This window comes from Myotis myotis, unplaced genomic scaffold, assembly GCF_014108235.1.
Source record: "Myotis myotis isolate mMyoMyo1 unplaced genomic scaffold, mMyoMyo1.p scaffold_m19_p_1, whole genome shotgun sequence".
Classification (NCBI taxonomy): Eukaryota; Metazoa; Chordata; class Mammalia; order Chiroptera; family Vespertilionidae; genus Myotis; species Myotis myotis.
The window spans coordinates 97,008,848-97,033,426 of NW_023416313.1; the positions used below are offsets into that span (position 1 = coordinate 97,008,848).

General features: G+C 35.8%; 1 protein-coding gene across 1 annotated transcript in view; it reads right to left on the reverse strand.

Annotated features, from left to right (window-relative positions):
* Window positions 1–24,579, reverse strand: part of MALRD1 (MAM and LDL receptor class A domain containing 1) — a 628,376-nt gene that overhangs the window by 363,308 nt on the left and 240,489 nt on the right. The window contains exons 24-25 of the mRNA XM_036345532.1: window positions 6,328–6,575; window positions 2,232–2,523 (exon numbers count right to left, since the gene is read on the reverse strand). Of these exons, the coding sequence (XP_036201425.1) occupies window positions 2,232–2,523; window positions 6,328–6,575 (540 nt within the window). The remainder of the gene's footprint in view (window positions 1–2,231; window positions 2,524–6,327; window positions 6,576–24,579) is intronic.

A 24,579-nucleotide genomic window follows, 5' to 3' on the forward strand; every position in this document is an offset into this window, starting at 1 on the left:
GGCTTTCTTCATCTTCTCTACATCCTTGTAATGGTTTGTATACTTCTCTTGGCACTTAATTATTCTATCTTATATTAGAGTTATCTAAGGTATTTTCTTAATCCCCCTTACCATTGAGTTAATATATATGTGTGTGTGTGTTTTATATATATATATATATATATATATATATATATATATATATATATATATATATATATATATATATATATATGTTTTATATATATGTTATATATATATACATATATATAAATTATTTATTGTTGAAAGTATTATATATGTCTTCTTTTCCCCCCATTGACCTCGCTCCACCCGCTCCTGCTCCCAAGCACATTCCCTCACCCCTCCTACTGTCTGTGTCCACTGGTTATGCTTATATGCATGAATACAAGTCCTTTGGTTGACCTCTTACCCCCACCCACCTTCCCCTGCCTTCCCTCTAAGGTTTGACAGTATGCTCCATGTTTCCATGTCTCTGAATCCTGTTTTGTTCATTATTTTATTGATGTCAGAGAGGAAGGGAGAGGGAGAGAGACATAGAAACATCAATGATCAGAGAGAATCATTGAGAGGCTGCCTTCTGCATGTACCCTACAGGGGATCAAGCCAGTAACCTAGGCATGTGCCCTGACTGGGAATTGAACTGTGACCTCCTGGTTCATAGATCGACACTCAATCACTGAGCCACGCCGGCCAGGCATTTAGTTATGAACAGAGATGCTTTTATTTCCCATTCATCAAAAATTTTAAAATAATACCTCAAATATCATAAGAATATACAAATAACTCTAGTATTATTAATATGTGCCCTTAATTTGATAATTAATATATAGTTTGCACTACTTTGTAAATACTTTTTAATTTTCCTTTTGGAAATTTTTAAAAAATAACTTTATTCAAGATTTCCCTGATTTAAGAATTTAATATTTCCAACAAGATTGAGTTATTCCTCTTGCACCCCACTTAGTAGTTGCTCATTAAAGTTTTAGGTGATTTAACATAAAACCTGACTTTCTCACTACTTAGATGCTATGAGAGTATTTTTATTATGTTAAAAATTACTATTAAGAAGACCAGACCTGTACAAAAGGTAGTATACTACCTATCATCCAAACAACCCCACAGATTGGAATAAAAAGCAAAGTTTCCTCAAGGAAGTAGATTAGTCTGAGGTTTCTGAAATGCTTTTGCATTACGTTCTTATACTTAATTTTCAACATAATCTTGAAATGTTTGTCTGATCTCCTCTATGTTACTCCATATAGTGCTAAAAACATGGTAGGCAAAGAGCCTGTTGGACTAGTTAGCAACTGCAGAACATTTACCTAGGAACTTTCTCAACCAATTTAAAATACTTCCTTTGAAATGAATGGGTAAGTAAAGGTAGAAATAGCAATATTTCTTATTCCATCCACATCTTAAAAGCAAAAGCAAACACTTTTTAAAGCACTTTTGTTTTCATTAGTTATAAGAGAAATAATTTAGCTACCAAAGAAAGGGCACTTTTGTTTTTGATGCTAAACCCTTGCTTTAAATATTAATATGTGATATTTATCAACTGACAAACTTTGCTCCTTTGTCATTTTAACAATACTATTGCATTTATTTTCATCTCATACCTCTAGTATATTATATACATTCTTGCTATTTCCACTTCTTACAACACTGTCACTCTATGTTTTATATTAAATATCTACCAACTCAAAATTTTAATATAATTCCTTGGACAAATTACCAAAATATATTTTAGGTTAAAAGAGTAGATGGGCATATTCATTATCTAAACTATTTAAGTATGTAAACTCATACACTCAAATTAGAGCTGTTGGTCTAAAACGAATAAAGTAAACAGCATAACCACAAAAATGTCTAACTAAAATTGAATAGCTCTGCCCTCGATGTTCATATATTTTATTGAGTGAACTGATATTTTTTAAATCTTAAATTCTGTATCAGACTGCAAGCAGAGGAGTCTTATTTTATTGGTCTAAGAAGATGCTGACTAAATAGAGAACTCAGGAACTGATAAATATACTGAAGCTTAGAGAAAAATAGGAAGATAATTTTATAAGAGGAGGCTTGAAAGGTATCTGCATTTTTAGAATACAAAGGATTTTTTTCATTATGGAAGCAGTAGATAACTACTTGTGTATGTCATTGCTTTTTATTTCCTTTTTCCTCCCCAGTTTCTACCCTGTAAAACCACCAAACAAACACAAGTTGAAGTGTACCTGTTGGAAGAGGAACCGCTAGTTGTTCTTTCATGGGCTGATGGGAGAGCAGACAACTCTTCGTAAGCACAATGTCATCCAGTGCAATGTCACCGCGGTGTCCTTTCCCTACTCTTCCTTCAAATTGGAGTTGGAAGTCCTCCTCGCCAGACAATATTAGTTCCTTTCGCTGCCAGTAGTTGCCTTGTTCTACAGTGAGATTAAGTAGGAGCTTTGTTTTGTTTGAGACTGATACCTGGATCAAGGTGAGTGACCCAATGCCATTTCCATACATGTGATAATGAAAAATTATCTGTAACCAAGAGTAAGAAAGTTATATGTAATTAGTACAATTAATTCCATTTTATTTTCAATGATATTATATTGCCCTCTTTGTCATTAATTCCAGAAAGAAAACTAAATCTACATGTCCTGTTGTTCTGTGAATACTCTAACACTGAGTAAAGTGAGGCCAGCCTAAAATCGTATGTTGCCACATATGGAAGATAGTACAATAAGGATCAAATAGAAATTTAGTTTAAAAAAATGAGCAGAGTTTACTTTCTTTCTGTGATTTCTAAATGCAGGATTCATTGGTAAACTCTTAACATCACCATCAAAGGAATAAAATATGATTAAAAAGTGATGTGTTATACAAAAGGACTTTTCATGATTAAGAAATAGAAGGGACGGAACACAATCATTTTCAGTCTCATGAAACTTAAATCATTTTCCCCAAAAAGCAGAATCCTCTATTGCTTATCCTACCACATTCTTGTACTTGAAACACATTTTCAGTTCTACAGGCTCCTTGAGGCTCCACTATATATAGCAAAACCACCACGACAGCAATTATCCACATTTTACTCAAAATGCTAGAAACATGCTTTAGAAGAGCAGTTTGGGAGTTTTTCCCTGAGTAAAAATGAATAAACACTTTAACATTTCAAAGATAAATTTGACTAGCTTTTTAGTGATTGTTAACTTAGAAAGGGAGACTCAAAAAAATCTGAAAGAATAGTACAGGTTAGGAACAATAATAATTCAGAGGGTTTTTAAGCTTTTTTCCTTGTCATTTTATGAATGAGGGAAAACTGTAATGGGGCTTGATCTTCACACACAAAAAGACACTATTGAAACAATAGCATACTCTAGAGAGAGAAAAATGGACGTGTTTAAAGGGTAAAGAATGTGATCAAACAATATATGCAATGCATACTTCAAAGAGCATGAAGAATATGTAAGCCACGTAAATGACTCTACTCAAATTGCCCAGCTGATGAAACTTTCGGATATTATGCTCCAATCCAAACACATTTCTTCTCATTGTTAAGCAATTAATGTTGGAAAATGTGAGACCTATGACCCCTGTGCCTTGTCTAGGGAGGACTGGTGAAACCAGGGTGGCATAACTCCTTAGAGTAAGAAACAAAAGGGGCCCAGGCAGCCTCTTGGGCAGCACCAACAGGCATGAGAGAAACAATCTGATGGACACAGCACATGTCTCTCTGGATCCTTTCTAGTCACAGACGCGGTCTGTTTTCTCATTTGTACAAGAAGCATGAAGTGTATGTGTTACAGCACGTAAATGCTTCTCTACCTTCTTGAGACCATTTTCTGAATGAGGCCAGTAGGTTATCATGCAAAAAAACATTGAAACAGCTCCATTTCTACGGAGAACACCTGATGACAACAGAACCTTATCACAGGCAACCTGAGTGAATAAAAGTCTGCTAAGTACTGAATTCTAAAGAGGCATTTTCACTGAAAATTGTAGTCACTCAGAGGTTTGATCTCTTTCCTCATCAATCTCCATCACCACCACCCATTTCTCAAAAGGAAGAAAAACCTCCAATTTGAGTTGGTCTGCTTGAAGGTATTCCACAAGGTTAAGCGATAGACAGGATTTCTGTGAAAATTTGGGAGGTCATTCTGCTTATCTAATACATATATATTTTTTACATGAGAGACCCAATCACTTCCAGCTTGACCTTTCCTTACTTCTCTGTATTCAATCTATATTATAAATATTCATAAAGTAAGCCATTCATCATTAATTTTTGACATTTCTTCTAGGCACACTTCATTATTCTCACACAGATGTTTAAAACAGTAGGGACTACAGTTCTGGGACCAGGGAAAGCAGAGATGGATGAAATCCTTGGTTATTACAGTGTGAAAAGAAAAAAAATCTTTTGAACATTTTTAGAGAAAGTGTCTAAGTAGAAAAGCTTAGAAGTCAACTGGAATTTTATATGTATTTCATGTTTAATTTTTAATTGGTTTTCTAAGACTAGAACTTATTTATAATTTTCATATGTATATATACACACAGATTTAGAGATACTCAAACTATATAAAGACTGGTGTGTGCCGAAACCGGTTTGGCTCAGTGGATAGAGCGTCGGCCTGCGGACTGAAAGGTCCCGGGTTCGATTCCGGTCAAGGGCATGTACCTGGGTTGCGGGCACATCCCCAGTGGGAGATGTGCAGGAGGCAGCTGATCGATGTTTCTCTCTCATCGATGTTTCTAACTCTCTATCTCTCTCCCTTCCTCTCTGTAAAAAAATCAATAAAATATATTTAAAAAAAAAAGACTGGTGTGTTTGGGCTTTATTTTTGAGAAAGTTTCAAGTAATTTGGAAGATAACAAAAGCAAACAAAATAGAATTGATTAAAAGTCAGGTTTTACTGCTAGGCTAATTAAAGTTAAATATAATTCGGAATGATATATTACATTCATTCTGGACATCTGAGTTATTTTTCTAAAACTCTGATCTGAACATTTCACTTTCTTGCAGAAAAATCTCTGAAACCAGAGTGGCACAACTCCTATCTGATGTGCCTGAAGATATAAAAGAGATGAGATCGCTCTCTGAGAGTTTACGTATGAATCACCTTAAGCTCAGACAGAAACTCCCCCAAGACAAACTGAAGGTTTAACATGCTTTAAGACAGTGACAGTGGTGGGATGTGAAGGTTAGTCAGCATGAAGCAGAACACGCATCTGTAACAGGAGCAGGTGCAATTGGGAGCCTGTCAGCAATGATTTAATGTCTCTTTCCCAGGGTTAGGGCTCTCACTAATGTGGAGAAAGGTACATGAGAATAGTACAATTTGAAGACAATAAAGAATTAAATCATGCCCCTGTTTCCCAGCCTGATTCTCTGATCAATTAGTGACTTTGTGGATGTAATCGGCTTTTCTTTTAGTGCTCAAACTTTGGGGAAACACCAGTCAGAATCATATGTTCAGATCTTATGAAGACTGAACTTTTCATTGTAAATATAAATAAAGACACAATGATTTATATATCAATCTCTCAAAAGCAAGATTCCTGTGAAGTCATCCCTGAGGGCTTAATTTATATTATATATAAAGCCAAGTTCAGTTCCTACTATAGCTGACTGGATATTTTTGTGGAATAGAAATCATCAAGCAAAAAATAAATAAAGGAAAGTGAAAGATCCTGAAAATACATAGTCATTATATGAAGCTGTTTGGCCCTAAGAGCTACACAACCTTATTTATACTTTTAATACTCTATAAATTTTTTCTTCAAATTTCCACAGGATCATGGCAAAAACCATATTTTTCTTCCTACATATATAAATTATTCTACTTTTCTTTTTTGTTTGGGGGAGTCAAGTTCAGTCTCTTTTTTCATGAAGACATCTTCAAACATTTTATTGTACCTCCAGCTATCTCTAATATTAATCCTTGGAGTGTGAATATATATATATGTGTATATATATATATATATATATATATATTTGTTTAATTTTTTTCTGATGGAAAAATTCTCATAACACCAATAAGTACTAAACTTCCTGAGTGAAAACAACTGGCATTTTACTCCTTTTGAATTATCCATGGATAATAATCATGAAATTTCCCAATGGTTTCCAAAATTCCAATATTTATGGATTATACCCACAGAATAAATTCTTCCTACAGTTCCAAGTATCCTTCCATCTCATCCTTACTTCACCATCTTTCTTCCTCACATATCCCAAGTGGAATAAATTGAAGCACATTTTTCGTCTTGTCCTAACCATTTCATTTTCCTTGTTGAATCTATCAGAAGTTGACCGTAATATTTCCGTCTTTACCGTACCTTGCAGTCTTTGCTTCTTCGACTTATGACAGGGCTTGAAATTCTGGCTGCTCTCATGGGCTGCTGAGGGAACAAGCTCTTTATGAAGATGTAATGACCAGACGAATTTCGCAAGGTGTGGTCCGCAGCTGGCTCTGTGCCTGCCGCAGGGATGCTGCTAGCGTTCAGATTCCAGTCAGAGTCATCATCCTGCTCCTGCTCCCAGGAACAGAGATCAAATTCAAAATCACAGCGCCCACGGGAGGGACCTGGAAAACATTTCCCCAATTATGGTAGAAAGAAATAGGAAATTAGCTGACTTAGAGACATGCAATCCCAAATCACAGTGATCTTGCCATGTCACTGTAATAGCCAAAACTTAGCAACGTTCAAACAGAATATTTTAGTTTGCTATCCACAGCTATTCCTATGGTTTGCATAAGTTTATTTCTCCACAAATCTGGTCCCCAGTCTCAAAATCAATGAGAAAATATTTTAGCATTATACACAGTTTCTCCTCCAAGTACCTATTTGGTCAATGTAATTTATTTCCTCTGTCCTTCATCTTTGCTCCTCAGGGCTTGATAGAGAATTTAGGAAGTTTATTTATTCTGCAGTACAGTTTGGCTTGGAAAATGCTGCCTAAAGTAAAAGTTATTAATCATTGCAATTAGTTTGTAAATATAGCCTCATTTTAGAGATGAGAAAATTGTAAAACAGAAAAGTAAGGTAAAAAGTGAAATAATTTGAATTAATTTATTATAGTAAGTTGCAGAAATTAAATGTTAAGTTGTATTAAATACCAACTATCTATCTAGTATTTTAAAATATTTTGTTACTAACATTGCTTAAGTTTTTTCTTCCATTTCCAGGATATAGTTCAATCCTTATTGAATTTCTGCCTGAGGGATCTATGTACTTTGATAGAGTGGTATGGAAATCCCCAACTCTGATAGTGTGTTCATCAATTCGCTTTGCAAGTCTATTAGTTTTTGTCACACATGGCTTGACATTCTGTTGTTAGGCACTTGCACATTATAGACTGTCATGTTTTCTTGGAGAATTGACCCTCTATTGTTATGTAATTCCCTTATTTACCTTTGGTAACTTTCCTTCTTTGATGTCAGCTCTGTCTGAAATTAATATGACTACTCCTGCTTTCTTTGTTTAGTGTAAGCATGGTGTATACAGGTGTTCCCCCCAAAATGTATATACACTTTAACAAGTGGTAGCTTTATTTTGAAGATGAAATGTATATTAATAAACACTGCCATTATATTATTCAAAGTTTGTACATACATTTTCTGGGGACAGCCAATATTCTTCTACATAGTTACTTTTAATCTATACCTGTTTTTATATTTAAAATAGATTTCTTGTAGACAACATATAGTGGGGTCTTGTTTTTTGATCTACTCTAAAAATTTCTTTTTTTTTTTAATTGTTGCATTTAGACCACTGATATTCAAAATGATCATTGAGAGAACTGGATTAATATCTACCATATCTGTTACTATTTCCTACTTGTTGCCCACATTCTTTATTCCTATTTTTGTCTTCTATAGTTTTTCTGCCTTTTTCAGTTTTAATTAAATATTTTATATAATTGCATTTTGTCTCCTCTCTTGACATGTTAGTTATACTTTTTTAAAAATTCTTTTACTGATTTCCCTAGACTGTTACATTACCTTTACAAATAATCCAAACCCACTTTAAAAGAACATTATATTCCTTCTTGGATAGTGTGAGTACCTTATAATAACAATATAATCTTAATTCCTCCCTTCTATCTCTTATACCATTGCCATCATTCATTTCACTTGTATATAAGCATACATGACTATATATATATATAACAATGTATATAAATATGTTATATATAAGAATGCACAATTGAATACATTGTTGTTATTTCATTTTATTTATTTTTTTAATATATTTTATTGATTTTTTACAGAGAGGAAGAGAGATAGAGAGTTAGAAACATCGATGAGAGAGAAACATCGATCAGCTGCCTCCTGCACATCTCCCACTGGGGATGTGCCCGCAACCCAGGTACATGCCCTTGACCGGAATCGAACCTGGGACCCTTCAGTCCACAGGCCGACGCTCTATCCACTGAGCCAAACCAGTTTCGGCTGTTATTTCATTTTAAACAGTGTTGACTGGTAGATTAATTGGGAGGGAGTCAATGGGAAAAAGGGAGACATCTACAATACTTTTAATAATGAATGTAAAATTTTAAAAAAGAAAAAGATTAAAGTTTTTATTTCATCTTCACTTAGTCTTCATTCCTCACCATCCTTTATGTAGGTCTGATATGTATCATTTTCTGATCTATATCATTTTGCTTCTCTCTAAAAAAACATCTTTTAACATTTCTTGCAAAGTAGGTCTAGTGGCAAAATATTCCCTCACTTCTTGAAACACCAGTCAGAAAGTACATGTGCACCCCTATATTCATTGCAGCATTATTTAAAGTAGCTAAGAAATTTGAAACAGCCCAAGTGTCCATCAGTAGATAAGTGGAACATTTACACAAAGGTATACTATGCAGCTACAAAAAAGATGGGTCTCTTACCCCTTTGAGACAGCAAGGATGGACCTGGAGATTATTATGCTAAGCAAAATAAGCCAGTTAAAGAAAGACAAATATCACGTGGTCTCACTTCTATGTGGAATCTAATGAACAAAATAAACTGATGAATAAAAGAGGTCCAGAGGCATGGATACAGATTTCAGAGGGAAGGGAAGAGGGACTGGGAAGAGATTAACCAAATAATTTATAGGCATGTATGCACAGCCCATAGACACAGACAGTAATGTGGTGAAGGCCTGGGATGAAACAGGAGACAGGTGGAGGGGGCAAAGGCTAAAATGGGGGACATCTGTAGTACTCTCAACAAGAAAATTTAAAAAAAAAGGTCTTCATTTCTCCTCACTTTTGAAGGATGATTTATCTGGATATGAATTCTGTGTTGGTGGGGTTTTTTTGGATTTGTTTTCCCTTCAGCCCTTTAAATACTTCATTCTACTCTTGTCTTGCTTCCATGGTGTCTGGGAAGTCAGATACACAGTCAAGCTTAAGTTCTCAATGTCTCTGATCTCGTGCAATTTGGTTATTGACAAGTTGTTCATGGAAAATAACTCAGTTGTCAAACAAAACTTCAGTTCTAGACCAGACAATCCTTTCATGCTGATACTTGTCTGAACAGTCATGTGTCTCAGGAGACAAAGGAGAGAATGTGTGAGTATAAATAAGTTTACCACTAAACCTTGTGGTAGGAATATTTTTGTGTTTGTTTTTTTTTTTTGCTGCTTATAATTATTAAATATGTACAGTAAGTCACCATAGGCCCTAAAAAGGTTATTGATAGCAGAAAAGTGAAGATGAAAGTTGTGAGAAGGATAGAGTTTAAAAAAAGAAATACGGTGGAACCTCGGCTTTTAAACTTAATTCATTCAAGTAAATGTGTATAAAAATTTTCGTTTTTTATGGACATTTCATTTCTTTTTATTACATTTTCATTTACATTTCATGTCCTTTTGTTTTTAATGTGTATTTATAGTACTTTAGACTGTATTGTATATAAAAAGATTAAAATTGAATCATTCAATTTACATAATTTCCAATGGGAAAAATGGATTCAGTTTTCGAACAAATTGCTTCTCGAACAGCCTTCTGGAAAAACTAAGTTTTAGAACCAAGGTTCCACTGTAATTCTTACTTTTGTTCCTCTATAGGTAAGGTGCTTTTTCCCAATGACTATTTTCGGGATTTTACTTTATCTTTGACTTTCCTTTAGTTTAAAAATGATGTGCCTAATTGTGGTGTGTGTGTGTGTGTGTGTGTGTGTGTGTGTGTGTGTGTGTGTGTGTGTTTTGTGTGTGTTGGTTTTTGTTTTTCTTAGGGGTTGGGGGAAGCATTTTCCTGCTTCATGTTCTCTGAGCTTCCTGAATCTGTGGTTTTTTGCCAGACATTGATTTGGGGAAATGCTCAGTTGTTACTGTTTCAAATTCTTCTATTCCTTTTCTCTTTCTTCTTGATATTCTCATTATTCATTTGTTTGTCCTATAGTACTTGGATATGGTTGTGTTCTGTTGTTTTTCTCAGTGTTTTTGTTTTTCAGTTTGGGAGATTTCTATCTTTATATCCTCTAACTCAGATATATTTCCTAGTTGTGTTCAGGTTACGAATAAGCCCATCAAGGGCATTCTTCATTTTCGTTCCAGTGCTTTTGATCACAGCATTTCTGTTTGATTCTTTCTTAGGATGGCCATCTCATTACTTATGTTGCCCATCTGTTCCTGCATGCTGTCTATTTTATCCACTAGAGGCCTTAGAAGATTGATCATAGTTGTTTTAAATTCCTCATCCCTTCCACGTCTGATTCTGATGTTTGCTCTGTCTCTTCAAAATTTATTTTTCCTTTCAGTATGCCTCATAACTTTTTTCTGGATAGCCACACATGACATTCTGAGTATAAGGAACCACTGTAAATAGGCCCTTATAATATGGAGAGGTGGAAAATATTCCACAGTTTTATGATTAAGTCCCAGTCTTTAATGGGCCGGTGCCTCTGAACTGTAAACAGCATAAGTGTTTCTGAGATTTTTTCTAGGAGGGACAAGATGGCTAGAGGGGGATAGCATTGGGTATTTCTCTCCCACCAGGTCAGTTAGGCTCTGATAATTCCCAGTCAGTTTTGTTACCAGCTTCTCTTGAGGGCAGGCCTTGTGAGGGAAAACAGAATGCTCTGTCAGAAGCATGTGGAAATGTTTTCCAATATTTACTATGGAACCTGGTTGAATGTGTGGAGATACATTCAATACCATGGGGATGTCCCTATAAGTAGGTCCTCTCAAATTTTAACTCTCAAACTTGTCCACACTGAGTCTCATCATCAGTGACAGGTCAGGTTTTCTTCCTCTGGCGCTGGTTCCCATAGTGGTTTCTGCTCTTGAGTCTCTGTTCCGATAAAGTGTTACTCCCTGTGTTCACCTGTAGGTCTCTCTAGTCCTGAGGGAAACGGTGTGCCCTGTGCATCCTATGTTCATACCTCTCTTGTGGATCTCAGGAGAATTACTGATTTTTCAGTCTGTGCAGATTTTTACTTGATAGGACAGAGTTGCAACTTCCAAGCTCCTCATATACACAACTGGATAGTTGGGATTATACAAATATCTATATATATCTATCTATATATCTATATCTATATCTATATCTATATCTATATATATATCTATATATCTATATATATATATATATATATATATATATATATATATATATATCTGCATCTATATATATATATATGCCTAAGTGACCATTATGACCAAATGACCGGAATGACTGAAATGACCAGTTGACCAGTCACTAGGACACACACTGACCACCAGGGGCAAACAATCAACATAGGAACAGCCCCCTGCTGGTCAGTGTGCTCCCACAGCCAACTTCTTGCGGCCCCCTCCCCTTGACTGGCCAACCTCCTGGTGTCCCTCTCCCTGGCTGGCTGGCCCCCCAATAGGCCTCGATAACTGGCCAGGCAAGGAATCCCACCCATGCACAAATTCATGCACCAGGCCTCTAGTCTTTTCACAATTCTGCTCAGTAAATTATAAAGCTAGCAATATAAGCTAAGGTATTATAAAACCAAGCATTGTGTAATTGAGAAAACATAAAATTTTATGTTAAAGCTACTTTTTATAGTCTTTATTTTTAAGTAAATATGCATAATACAGCATAAAAACCAATGTGTGATTAATTTGACCATAAGTTATAAAATATACTATTTAGAGTTATTTGATAACAGTAATTCTGTATTAAGTTTTGTTTGAAAATTATAACTGAAAATGGAAATCTGTAAAATCATAATTATATGTGAGATGGTGCCAAGGCGGACCAGCAGACCCTGAATGAGGGATGAATGATTACTGACACATGTTTCTGTGAAAGAGAAGCTAAGGGGCTAGTTGGCATAAGGAGCCAAAAAGGCCTTGATTGCCTGTCTCATTAGCTTTTTACTGTAATAATAGCTTGAACTAAAATTGACCTCTAGATGCAATCAGCAGGGAAAGTATCCCCGAGAAAGCACTTGCATCTATAGTGTCTTTCAAACAAGGACATTTTGAAGTCTAAACATAAAGATTCTAGTAAAACACCCCGGGGGTCAGGATTGTTCAGAAAAATCAAGGTAGGGGCTGCTGCCTTCAGCAAGGTCCCCCAGAGGTCCCTGACCTTTCAGAGAATCCTCCTTATAAACTTTCCAACCAAGTCCCATGCTTCCCCACAAGATGGTGTCCAAAAATTAAAAATACTTGAGAAGAACTCAAGTTGGCAACATGTCAATCTATATTTAGATAAAGGTTTCTTTGTTAATGAACAACTGCAAAAATGTTTATAGGCAATTTTATCTAAATGAGAGTAGAAATGATTTTGCCACCAAAATTCTCAGGGACCTGCCCTCCAATGCTAAGACCAAAGGAAGGCAGAAATACATCCTAACTGAAGTCATGGTGATTCCTGGATGAAGAATCAACTCTATTCTATAACATAGAATTACATAAGTTCTTAAAAAGAATTTCCAAATTGTGCTAGGCATCAAAACCATGTGTTTGTCTTTTTATGGATACATGCTTTCAGTGAGCACAGATCACATAAATATGTTTAAATACACAAAATAATCTCTATTCTCTTTGTAGTTGATAATGTGGAGAATGAGAACATGTGGGTTTTACCATTGTTTCTATACCATTTTAAATTGTGTAAGACTACTAAAATGAAGATTAACTTAATCACATCCCCCACCAAGGAACTTGTCCAACAATAAAATATGCTATAAAATTATCAGTTTTAGCTTTTGAAAGAAGTAAACGTTGATAAATGTAAGAAAGCACCAAGACTAATATGCTTTTTAAAATGGTTCAATTTAACAGTCAGCCTAACACTGATGTATTTTCAAGGATAAAGAAAATCTTTCTGTCATAATTTCTTTCACCAAATGAACAGGCTGGAGTTTTCAACCCAATTGCTAATTTCATTTTAAAATTACACTTGAAACTTATTTTGGTAATCTAGTCTTTCCTAGAATAGACTGTAAGTTGTAGAGCTTCTTTTAGTTCAGAATACTAAAATTCTCCTACGTAGTATTTCAGAGGACTGGGAGGTAAATTTCAACTCAGCGTCTTGTTTAGAATCTGAACTGTTGACTTGATTAAGAATTATAATGAAGTAACTAATTCAGTTGCCCTTATGCTGGAAAATTCAGCAGCCCACCAGGGCTAGATTAACATTCAGACCAGCATCTAGAAAGTACATTTGTATGACGAATGATGTGTGTGCTGCTAAAAAACAGATTTTATTTGGCTTCAAAAATCATACATATGCTGCTACGTAAATCTCTAAGATGTAAATCATATTTTTCTACTTCCATACCTACTAAAGTTTGGAATATATGTTTCCTCCGAAAGTTTAACTCTAACATCACTGGGAAAATACAAGCAAGTATAACTTCTTTTTATTTCACATCACTGTGGTGAGAGAGAACAACTTATAATTTAGTATTTTATTATTTCCCACAGGTGCCAGGTGAGAAAACAACCGTCTTCTGTGCAGATGCCAATTCCTGGCATTTCATGGAGTAATTAATGCCAGTGAAGACAGTTGTATCATCGGTAAGAAAATGATCACCTTTGTCAACAGCTGTATCATCAATCAAACCTGTTTCTACCTTTCTAAATGCTATAATTTTTCCCATTGACCATTATCTTTATGAGCATGAAATGACTATTCCATTTTAAAAAATAGGTCATTTTAAATTTGTCTTTATTATTGAAAATATTACAGATGCCCTCTTTTCCCCCCATTGGCCCCTTCTAGCCTGCACTCACTTCTCACCCAGGCCTTCACCACACTATTGTCTGTGTCCATGGGTTATGCATATATGCACATAAATTCTTTGGTTAATCTCTTCCTACCCACCCACCCCCAACCTTCCCTCTCAGATTCAACAGTCTGTTCCATGTTTCTATGTCTCTGATCTATTTTGTTCATCAGTTTATTTTGTTCTTTAGATTCCACATATGAATGAGATCAAAGAACATAATGTAAGTCCTTTTAAAATCCTACCATCAAATTCTTAAATTTAAGACCTCACCACTCTATTCATTTATTCATTCAATATAAATGTATTGAGTATATGCTATAAATGACAGCACATTTAGGAACATGGAAAATTGACTGGAAAGAAGGATACTGTGTACTAAACAAATGTGTGTCAGATCCCAAGCTTTCACTTTATGTTATTTTATATAAATCTCACTCCTCTACTTAATAGTTATTATTCTTATTTTTGGTTGATGAGAAGGCTGAAGTTCAGAGTTAAGTACTTTGTTCAGTATTACACAGTAAGTAGCAGAACTAGTTGTTAAGAGTCTTATACCATCTGGAACCTTCTTTACCTATTATTTATTTAACGAACTCCCTATTCATTTTTTTAGTCATGATCAACAAAATACTTAATTAACTAAAAAAATAAAAACTAAACTACTAAAATTCGTAGGATATATGACTCTGATATGGTAGGCAGAAAAGAGAAAATGACACTGAATATTGTGATGGTCTAATCATAATTAGAGGATTGTGGTGTTTTTTAAACATTTAATTCCCATGTTTAAGGAAATTTTGATAACTGAAACTGTTCAATGAGAGAGAGATTAGATAATGGAGACCTAAAACAATGCATATTAGATGCTATTAAAAGATTCAATAATATTCATTCTGATATCACAATTACAAACATGAGAATGGGGAATGTGAAAAGATGTGCAGAATTGATGGTACCTGTTTCCAATTCTTAAATTTTTATTATCATAAAGAAGTACAAGTTGTGCCGAAACCGGTTTGGCTCAGTGGATAGAGCGTCGGCTTGCGGACTGAAAGGTCCCAGGTTCGATTCCGGTCAAGGGCATGTACCTGGGTTGCGGGCACATCCCCAGTAGGAGGTGTGCAGGAGGCAGCTGATCGATGTTTCTCTCTCATCGATGTTTCTAACTCTCTATCCCTCTCCCTTCCTCTCTGTAAAAAATCAATAAAATATATTTTAAAAAAAAGAAGTACAAGTTGTAAGAAATATTATAATAAAAAACCATACTGGGCAAATACAGAAACATTAATTCAATATTAGGATAAAACATTATTATACCCAGAAATGACTGACAATTGAAAAGGTTTTATATGTGCGACAGCGTATTATCTCGTGTGAAAGTTTTCAAGCAGGAATTAGGTGAGTCTCCATTGCCACCTCCGTGGTCTGCTCGGTCAGGGAAGTTATAGAAATAATCCCTTTATAGGTTGGTCATTCATTTCTCAATTCATTCGATGGCACTTAGCAGCTGTTGGGGCTGATTCAACAATAAACATGTCCTAACGGATTTCTCTCACATTTTAATAGAATGTAATAAGTGCTACAATGAAGATAAAAATGTATAATTCATTATAATTGACTAAAAGTGAAACCTTCACAGAAGTCTTAGTGTTAAATCCCTGTTTCAAAAAGCTTGGACTAACTTCTATTAATCTCAGCAACTCTGTAATTCTTTGATTTCATGATTCAATTACTTGAACTCCACATCATAGTTTAACAAACTGTTTATATTATATTTATAAAAGGGCTAGTGCTATATTGTTTCTATTTATATAATTAATTGGCATTTTCAATAAATATGAATATCAAATAAAATATTGGAGAAAAATTATCTATAGCAAAATGAAACAGTAAATATCATAGATCCTGAGGATAACAAAGGGGTCATACTAGAATAATATACACAACTATACATGCATTAGTTCAACTACTTAGGTGAAATGAACCTAATTCTTGCAAAGCAAAAGCTTACATAATGAAAAAATAACATGAGTAGCTTTATAACTACTCAAATTACTAGTTTTCCTTATTAAGGAAACTGAACTCAAAGTTTTAAAATTCCTGAAAAAATTCCAGGTTCAAATAGTCAAACTGGAGAATTCTACCAAATTTTTAAGGCACATAAATCAGAGAGGATAACTCCCAATTTTCAAATGATTTGATGTCTACATAGAAAAAAATCTAAGGAATGTACAACTAAAAAATGAGTCATCAAAATTAAAGGACACAAAATTGACATGCAAAATTAATTGTATTTATATAAACTAGCAATGAACATACAGAAACCAAATTTCAAGATATACTATTTAAAATCCCTCAAACAATAAAATTATAGCTGTAAATCTTATGCTATATGTGCAGGACTTGTATGCTGAAAATTATAAAACACTAATGAAATAAGTTTTAAAAACCTAAATACTGTAGAGACATATTATATTCATGGATTAGAAGACTCATCATATTAAAGACTCAACATATATCTCTCAAATTGATATACATATTTAATTAAATTATAAAAATTGCATCATTTTGTGTAGATATTGGCATGATTTTTTCTAAAATTTATACAGAAAGCCAAAGAACTGACAACTAGAACAGTTTTGAAAAAAATAAATTAGAAGAAATCACTCTACCCAATTTCAAAATTTATTATATTGTGTAGCTTTAGTTACCAAGATTGTGTGGTATTGGTGGGAAAATGGACACTTGGATCAATAGAATGGAAAATAGAACTCAGAAATTGCTTCACACAATTACAACACACTAATTTATGACAAAGCTGCAAAAACAGTTAAATGCAGGGAGGAGAATCTTGTTAATGGTGCTGGTGCAACTGGCTAGACAAAAAAACAAAACAAAACAAAATCTTGACCCAAACCGTACACCTTATACAAAAATTAACAAAATAGATCATAGACTTAAATGTAAAATATACTATACAACTTTTAGAAGAAAAATTAGAAGAAAATCCTTGGTGAAATGTTTTTAGGCATGTAAACAAAACCATAATTTCAAAAGGAAAGATGAGTACATTAGCCCTTATCAAAATATTTTAAAAAAATGTTTGTTCTTTCTCTGTTAGGAGAATGAAAACACACTCTGAAGGCTGGGAGTAAATATTTGCCACTCATGTAGCTGTAAAATAATTTATGTCTATAATATATAAAGAACTCCAAACTCAACAGTTAAAAAAATCTGATTAGAAAACAGGCAAAAGACATAAAGAAACATTTCATCATAGAGGATACAGATGGCAAGGAAACACACGATGTTCGTCTTCACTAGGTATTAGGGAAATGCAAATTAAGACCATGATGAGGCTACTCCACCCGTATAAGAACAACAAAATAAAAATAAAATAGTTACAATATCAAATGCTCACAAGGATGTGGAAAAACTGGATCTCTCACTGTCGGTGGCAATGTAACATGGCACAGCCACTCTGGAAAATGGTCCTATGGTATGTTATATCCAAAGCATCGAATACCATTCAGCAATAAAAAGAACAAATAATTTGTACACAAAACAACTTGGATAGATCACAAGGGAATTATGATGAATAAAAAAACGATAACAGTCTCAAAAGGTCACATACTACATGGCTGTATTTACATAACTTTCTCAGAATGACAAACTATAGAAATGGAAAATGAAGTAATGATTTTCCAAGGTTAGGTAGGGATGGTGGGCATAAGTGTAATTCTAAAAGAGCAGATTAAGCCGAAACCCGTTTGGCTCAGTGGATAGAGCGTCGGCCTGCGGACTGAAGGGTCCCGGGTTCGATTCCGGTCAAGGGCATGTACCTGGGTTGCGGGCACATCCCCAGTAGGGGGTGTGCAGGAGGCAGCTGGTCGATGTTTCTCTCTCATCGATGTTTCTAACTCTCTATCTCTCTCCTGTCCTCTCTGTAAAAAAATCAATAAAATATATTTTAAAAAAATAATTTAAAAGAGCAGATTAAGGGAGATCTTTGTGGAGATGGATATCTTGATTGTAGTGATGATTATACAAATTTACATATGTAACAAAATCCCACGAAATTATTTATACATGCATATTAAACCAAAGTTAGTTTCCTGATTTTATTATACTATAGTTATGTAAGATGTAACCATTGCATAAAGGTTACACCGGATTTCTCCTATGTAACTACCTATGAGTCCATTATTATTTCATCTTTCCAAACTTTTTAAAACAGTGGTTCTCAACCTTCCTAATGCCACGACCCTTTAATACAGTCCCTCATGTTGTGGTGACTCCCAATTTCATTGTTACAAATTGAACATAATTAAAGCATAGTGATTAATCACAAAAACAATATGTAATTATATATGTGTTTTCCGATGGTCTTAGGCGACCCCTGTGAAAGGGTCGTTCGACCCCCAAAGAGGTCGCGACCCACAGGTTGAGAACAGCTGGTTTAAAAGGACTATTGTTCTATAAAAAGTATATTTGTTTTTATAGGAAAAAAAGGATTTGGGGGTAATTTGGAAAAATGCTATTAATAATATCAACTTTTTGAAAATTCACAATGCAGGAATTGATCCAGAAAAGCCCCTCATGCATGAGTTTGTATTCCTTGATGACTACCCGATTTCATAATTTGGAAAACAGTATCCTAAGACATATCACCTGAAACACTGAGTCCTGACCTGTGTGGTAATTTTGGAAAGACAATGAAACTTTCTGAGCCCCAGTTAGCTAGAGCCCACAATAATGAATTCATGAAGCTTCACACAGCTGGTCCTTCCCAGAAAGCCTGCTTTATTAACATGATGATACCTGACCTACTTTCTAATATAAGTTCCCAAAGACAACAGCAACTATTCACAGACCATGGTTAATAAAGCATGTACCTGAAAAAAACACTAGTTTTTTTCAAGGTGAGGCGCTGCTTTTATTCAAGCCCGTGTTGTGGTTAATATTCACAAATGACTAAACTATGTCCCTTCACCCCTCCAAAAATGCTTTGCACTTATCTAACTCTCATTTGTAATGTGAATGTTTATGTACCTATCGCATTTACAGACAAAGAGCTCCACAATTATTCAGATATGATCTGGTTTTACTTTGTTTTTGCTCCAGGGCTTCTTATATTGGAGGTTCCCAATGTTTATCAAATAAATAAATGAAGGACAATGTCAGGTATTCCAGTGTTAATTACACAATGCTGGCATAGATTTATTTTATTGTTATTTATCTTATTAATTTTTTTGCTTAGATTTTATATGATTATTGACTAAGAACCAGGTAACTGCTGAGTTCAGTGGTTTTCAGTGCCCAGGATAATTTTTTATTTTCTTTATATTTTCTCACATCAATGGTGACCTTTCAATAAACACTATAATTTGTTTTGTATATGTATACTAGAGGCCCAGTGCACAAAAATTTGTGCACTTGGCTGGGGGGGGGGGAGTCCCTCAGCCTGGCCTGTGCCCTCTCACAGTCTGGGGGATGACCACCTGCTGGCTTAGGCCCACTCCCTGGGGGATTGGGCCTAAGCTGGCAGTCAGACATCCCTCAGGCAGCCTGGCAGCCCACGGGAGATGTCTACTTGCCAGCAGGGAGCAGGCCTAAGCTGCAGTTGGACATCCTTAGCGCTGCTGAGGAGGCGGGAGAGGCTCCCAACACCACTGTTGTACTGGCAGCCATCAGCCTGGCTTGTGGCTGAGCAGAGCTCCCCCTGTGGGAGCGCACTGACCACCAGTGTGTGTCATAGTGACCAGTCATTCCCAGTCGTTCTGCTGTAAGGGTCAATTTGCATATTACCTTTTTATTATATAGGATAGAGGCCTGGTGTATGGGTGGGGGCCAGCTGGTTTGCCCTGAAGGGTGTCCCGGATCAGGGTGGGGGTCCTGCTGGGGTGCCTGGCCAGCCTGGGTGAAGGGCTGAGGGCCATTTTCAGACTGGCCACATCCCCTTTAGGGTGGGGGTCCCTGCTGTGGTGCCTGGCCATCCTGGGTGAGGGGCTGATGGCTGTTCGCAGGCTGGCCAAGCCCTCCAGTGGGGACCCTCACCTCATGAGGGTGTGGCCAGCCTGGGTAAGGGGCTGATGGCTGTTTGTAGGCTGGCCATGCCACCCAGCCACCCAAGCTCCCAGTGGAGGCTGGCCGGAAGCAGGTATCTGGGATTTATTTATCGTCTATAATTGAAACCTTATTGCCTTGAGCGGAGGTCACAGCCGGCCAGGGCAGGTGGGAAGTTTGGCTTCCTCCATTGCCGGGGCAACCAAACCTCATGCTTGCTCCAGCTCCGTGGCTGCTGCCTACCATCTTGGTTGGGTTAATTTTAATATAGTCTCTCTGACTGGCTGGTGGGCGTGGCTTGGGGTGTAGTGGAGGTGCAGTCAATTTGCATCTTTCTCATTTATTACGTTAGATGTGTATATATATATGTGTGTGTGTGTGTGTGTGTGTGTGTGTGTATATATATATATATATATATATATATATATATATATATATATATTCTTTATATCCTATATAATAACATCCTAATATGCAAATCAACCAATGGCAGAACAACTGGTTGCTATGATGTGCACTGATGACCGGGGGCAGATGCTCAATGCAGGAGGTGTCCCCTGGTGGTCAGTGCACTCCAACAGGGGGAGGACTGCTCAGCCAGAAGCCAGGCTAATGGCTGGTGAGCACAGCCTCTCCTGCCTCCATAGCAGCGTTAAGAATGTCCACAGTTGGACATCCTCCAAGGGCTCCTGGGCTGCAAGAGGGCACAGGCCGGTTAAGGCACCCCCCCCTCAGTGCACAAATTTCATGCACCAGGCCTCTAGTATATATTTTTGTGTGTGTGTAGAGACAGAGATTACATCTGTTTAACACAATATTATGAGGAATGGGATTTCTGCTTGTTTATTTATTGATGCATACTACACAAACACTGCTTGACACATAACTTCTCAATAAATATGTTAAGTTAATTTTATATTTCTGTCTTCTTTATTTCTCTTGATCATTCTTGACAGGATTTTGAAAATTTTATCAGTCTTTGCAAATACTCTCTATCTTATATTTGTGTTTGTAGCTGGACATTTGTAAACAAGGATCTGAAGTCCTACCAAGAAGCAGTGAATGTTCTATCAAGAGCACTGCATAACTTGCAAGTGAGTCACACTGGGTCAAGATTGTACACAATCTTGAGTTCCAGGAACATATACCTCCCTGAGAAAGGCTAAGATTAAATCAGGGGTCCTCAAACTATGGCCCACGGGCCACATGCAAATACAAATATTGTATTTGTTTCCGTTTTGTTTTTTTACTTCAAAATAAGATATGTGCAGTGTGCATAGGAATTTGTTCAGAGTTTTTTTTTTAAACTATAGTCTGGCCCTCCAACGGTCTGAGGGACAGTGAACTGGCCCCCTGTTTAAAACGTTTGAGGACCCCTGGATTAAATAGTCGTGGGTGTAGAGCAGAAAGGGAGGGCACAGCTACAACTTGTCTTACTATGCTATTGTAATAATATAGAACAAAACAAGATTTAGTTGATTAACTGCTGACGCACTAACCCTGTACCAAACCTCAATAAAAGCGACGGTGAGAGTGCAGAGTTTGCTACATGCCTGAGCGAGCTGTAGCCCTCTGTCCACCATCAATCATCCTGTGTGCTCGTCTTACCTCTGCGTCTTCGGCTCATTAAACATCCCTCAACATGTGTTCTATTCCATTAACTTGCAATATTAATAGCCTCTAACATAAAAATTTAGTCTATACATTTTTCTCTAAGTATTCACTTACCTAAATCCCAGCGGATTTTATGCATTATTATTAAAACCTATTCTAATTTTATTGTGATTTTTAGGGGGGGGGGGAGCATGAGTTACTAACTGTGTCTGTCTTTTTCCTTCCCAATAGCAGTTTTCTAGTATTTGTCTCATAATTGATTTCCAGTGTAATTCAAAAGAGATATCTGTTACTTTAACCCCCTGAAATTATTTAAATTTGCTCAATGCTTTAGTTATACACACTTTTTTTGGTAAATGTTCTGTGTGTGCTTAAAAACAATAGATATCTACAATTGGTACTGCAGTATTACATTTGCGCATTAGGTTCAGATTACTTACCAATTATGATGATCAAATATACAACATCCTCACTAATCACAGTGAATTGAATTACTTTGAGTATGCCTGAGATACTACTATTTGTGTATCAACAATAAATATGCTCATTAGAACATACAGAAAAACAAAAATAGGGTTATTTTCCAAAGAAACCTCTATATCATGGCAAAGATATGTTCAAATTAGATTTTAGAGTTCTCAGATATAGATATCACTTTCTTCTTTGGCTATATCATATATTTTAGACACGGTATTTATATTATAAAGTAATAAATAATATTCTAATTTTTCTTCTAGATTTTACTTTCAGAATCTACATTAATATGTGAAAATTAAAGCAGCAGTTACTTTTGTTTACAAAGGATTATTTTCTTCTTTACCAGAGGTAGTCTACACCTTTCAAAATAGTTGAGTTTTTAAATTATTTCTGTTATTCCTACGTGGCATTTTTCTACCTAATGATATTTCAGAAGTTTTCTTAGAATTGTGATTCATGTCCAGTCTTCACTTAGAATTCTCAAGAAAGCAAACAAACGAAAAACCAAAAATCCAAAGACTGTGGAACTTAAACCATCAACCTTTCCCAAACACAGAGGATTCCTAGAAATTTCCACAATGTTAGAACCTAAATACAAAGAGTTCAAGAAAAATTTAGTCAGAAAATACTTGATAATTTAAGTACTAAAAAAATTGCATTAAATTACATCTTGGAAAAGATACATTGGCAACATGACCCTAAAAAGGCATAATATCTGTTCTGTTTCATTGATAACCTAATGGATTTGTGTGATATTCACATGAAAATGGCAATGAAGAGTTTTAAAACATTTGATGCAGAAAATAAGTATAAATACATCAGAAAATACTCATGAGGTAGAGATTAATATTAATACAGAATTTGAGATTTGCCAAACATTTTTGCTCAGTTCATATATGGTAAAAATCTATACTAATAAAAGGGTAATATGCTAATTAGACCAGGTCGACTGGACATCTTCCGGTCATCCTGCCTTCCTTCCAGACAAAGCTACGGTAGCGGGGGCCAAGGCAGAGGTGGTTAGGGGAAATCAGGCCGGTAGGAGAGAGCAGTTAGGGGCGATCAGGTAGCAGGGGAGGGCAGTTAGGGGTGATCAGGCCGGCAGGCAGAGGAGTTAGGGGAGATCAGGCAGGCAAGCAGGTGAGCAGTTAGGATCCAGCGGTCCCGGATTGGAGAGGTTGCAGGCCGGGCTGAGGGACTTCCCCCCCCCCTGCACAAATTTCATGCACTGGGCCTCTAGTGTATATTATAAGAAAGAGTCCACAACTGAAGAAACAAATAATTATATGATATCAATAGGATTTGTAATCTGTAACATTTTTTAAGATTCAGTGTTACACAGAAGTAGTATGGCAGCTTGGGCAAAATAGTGGTTCATAAATTAAAGTACATGGGTTCTAGGATCCACTCTGTCAATACCAGTATGATGAACTTTGACAAAATCTTAAGCACTGCTGTTCATGACTTCTGTGGAATGCACTAATAAAATATTTCCCAATTACCCCTCAGGGCTGCTGTGAAGATTCTGTGGAGATTAGTATATAAAAGGGCTTTGAAAGTTAAAAGTTTTATATAACTGTGAGGTCTCTTTATACTGAACTTATTCTTAATATACCAGATTTGGTTTCAAGAGATCAAAAAGGGGCAAACTGTAATATTCTAGCACAGAAATCATTACTAGTAGAGTGAAATACTTTGTCAAACTTCATTTTGATCATTTGTATTCACCTCATTTGCAATGAAATGAGGCAACAACTGGGCTACATTGTACAATTTTACAGATTTACCTGAATGAGCATATATGGCCCATTGAGCTAAGGATATTTTAATAGGTTTGTTTATTATAAATCAATCTCCTAAAACAATATTACATAGTTGATATGTATCTCCTTTAGGAGACCATTTTGCCTTTTTTATGTAATATCTGGGCATTCATTTTTGGCTTTTAAACAACTGACCACATCTCATAATTTGCATGAAGGAATGACAACTCTCTGAAATGCATCCAAGCACAGAGGCTTGATAACCCTGCATGAATAAGTTTTGATGGATGTTTTACTCTGTGTTTGTGTGTGTGTTGTGAGTGTGTTTTCAAAAATTTATTTTACATGGAAAATACTTGTTCCCTTCTGTGTTTTCCAATTTATCTCCAATTCCTTCACACACACACACACACACACACACACACACACACACACACACACACCAATCTGTTATCTAGTTTTAA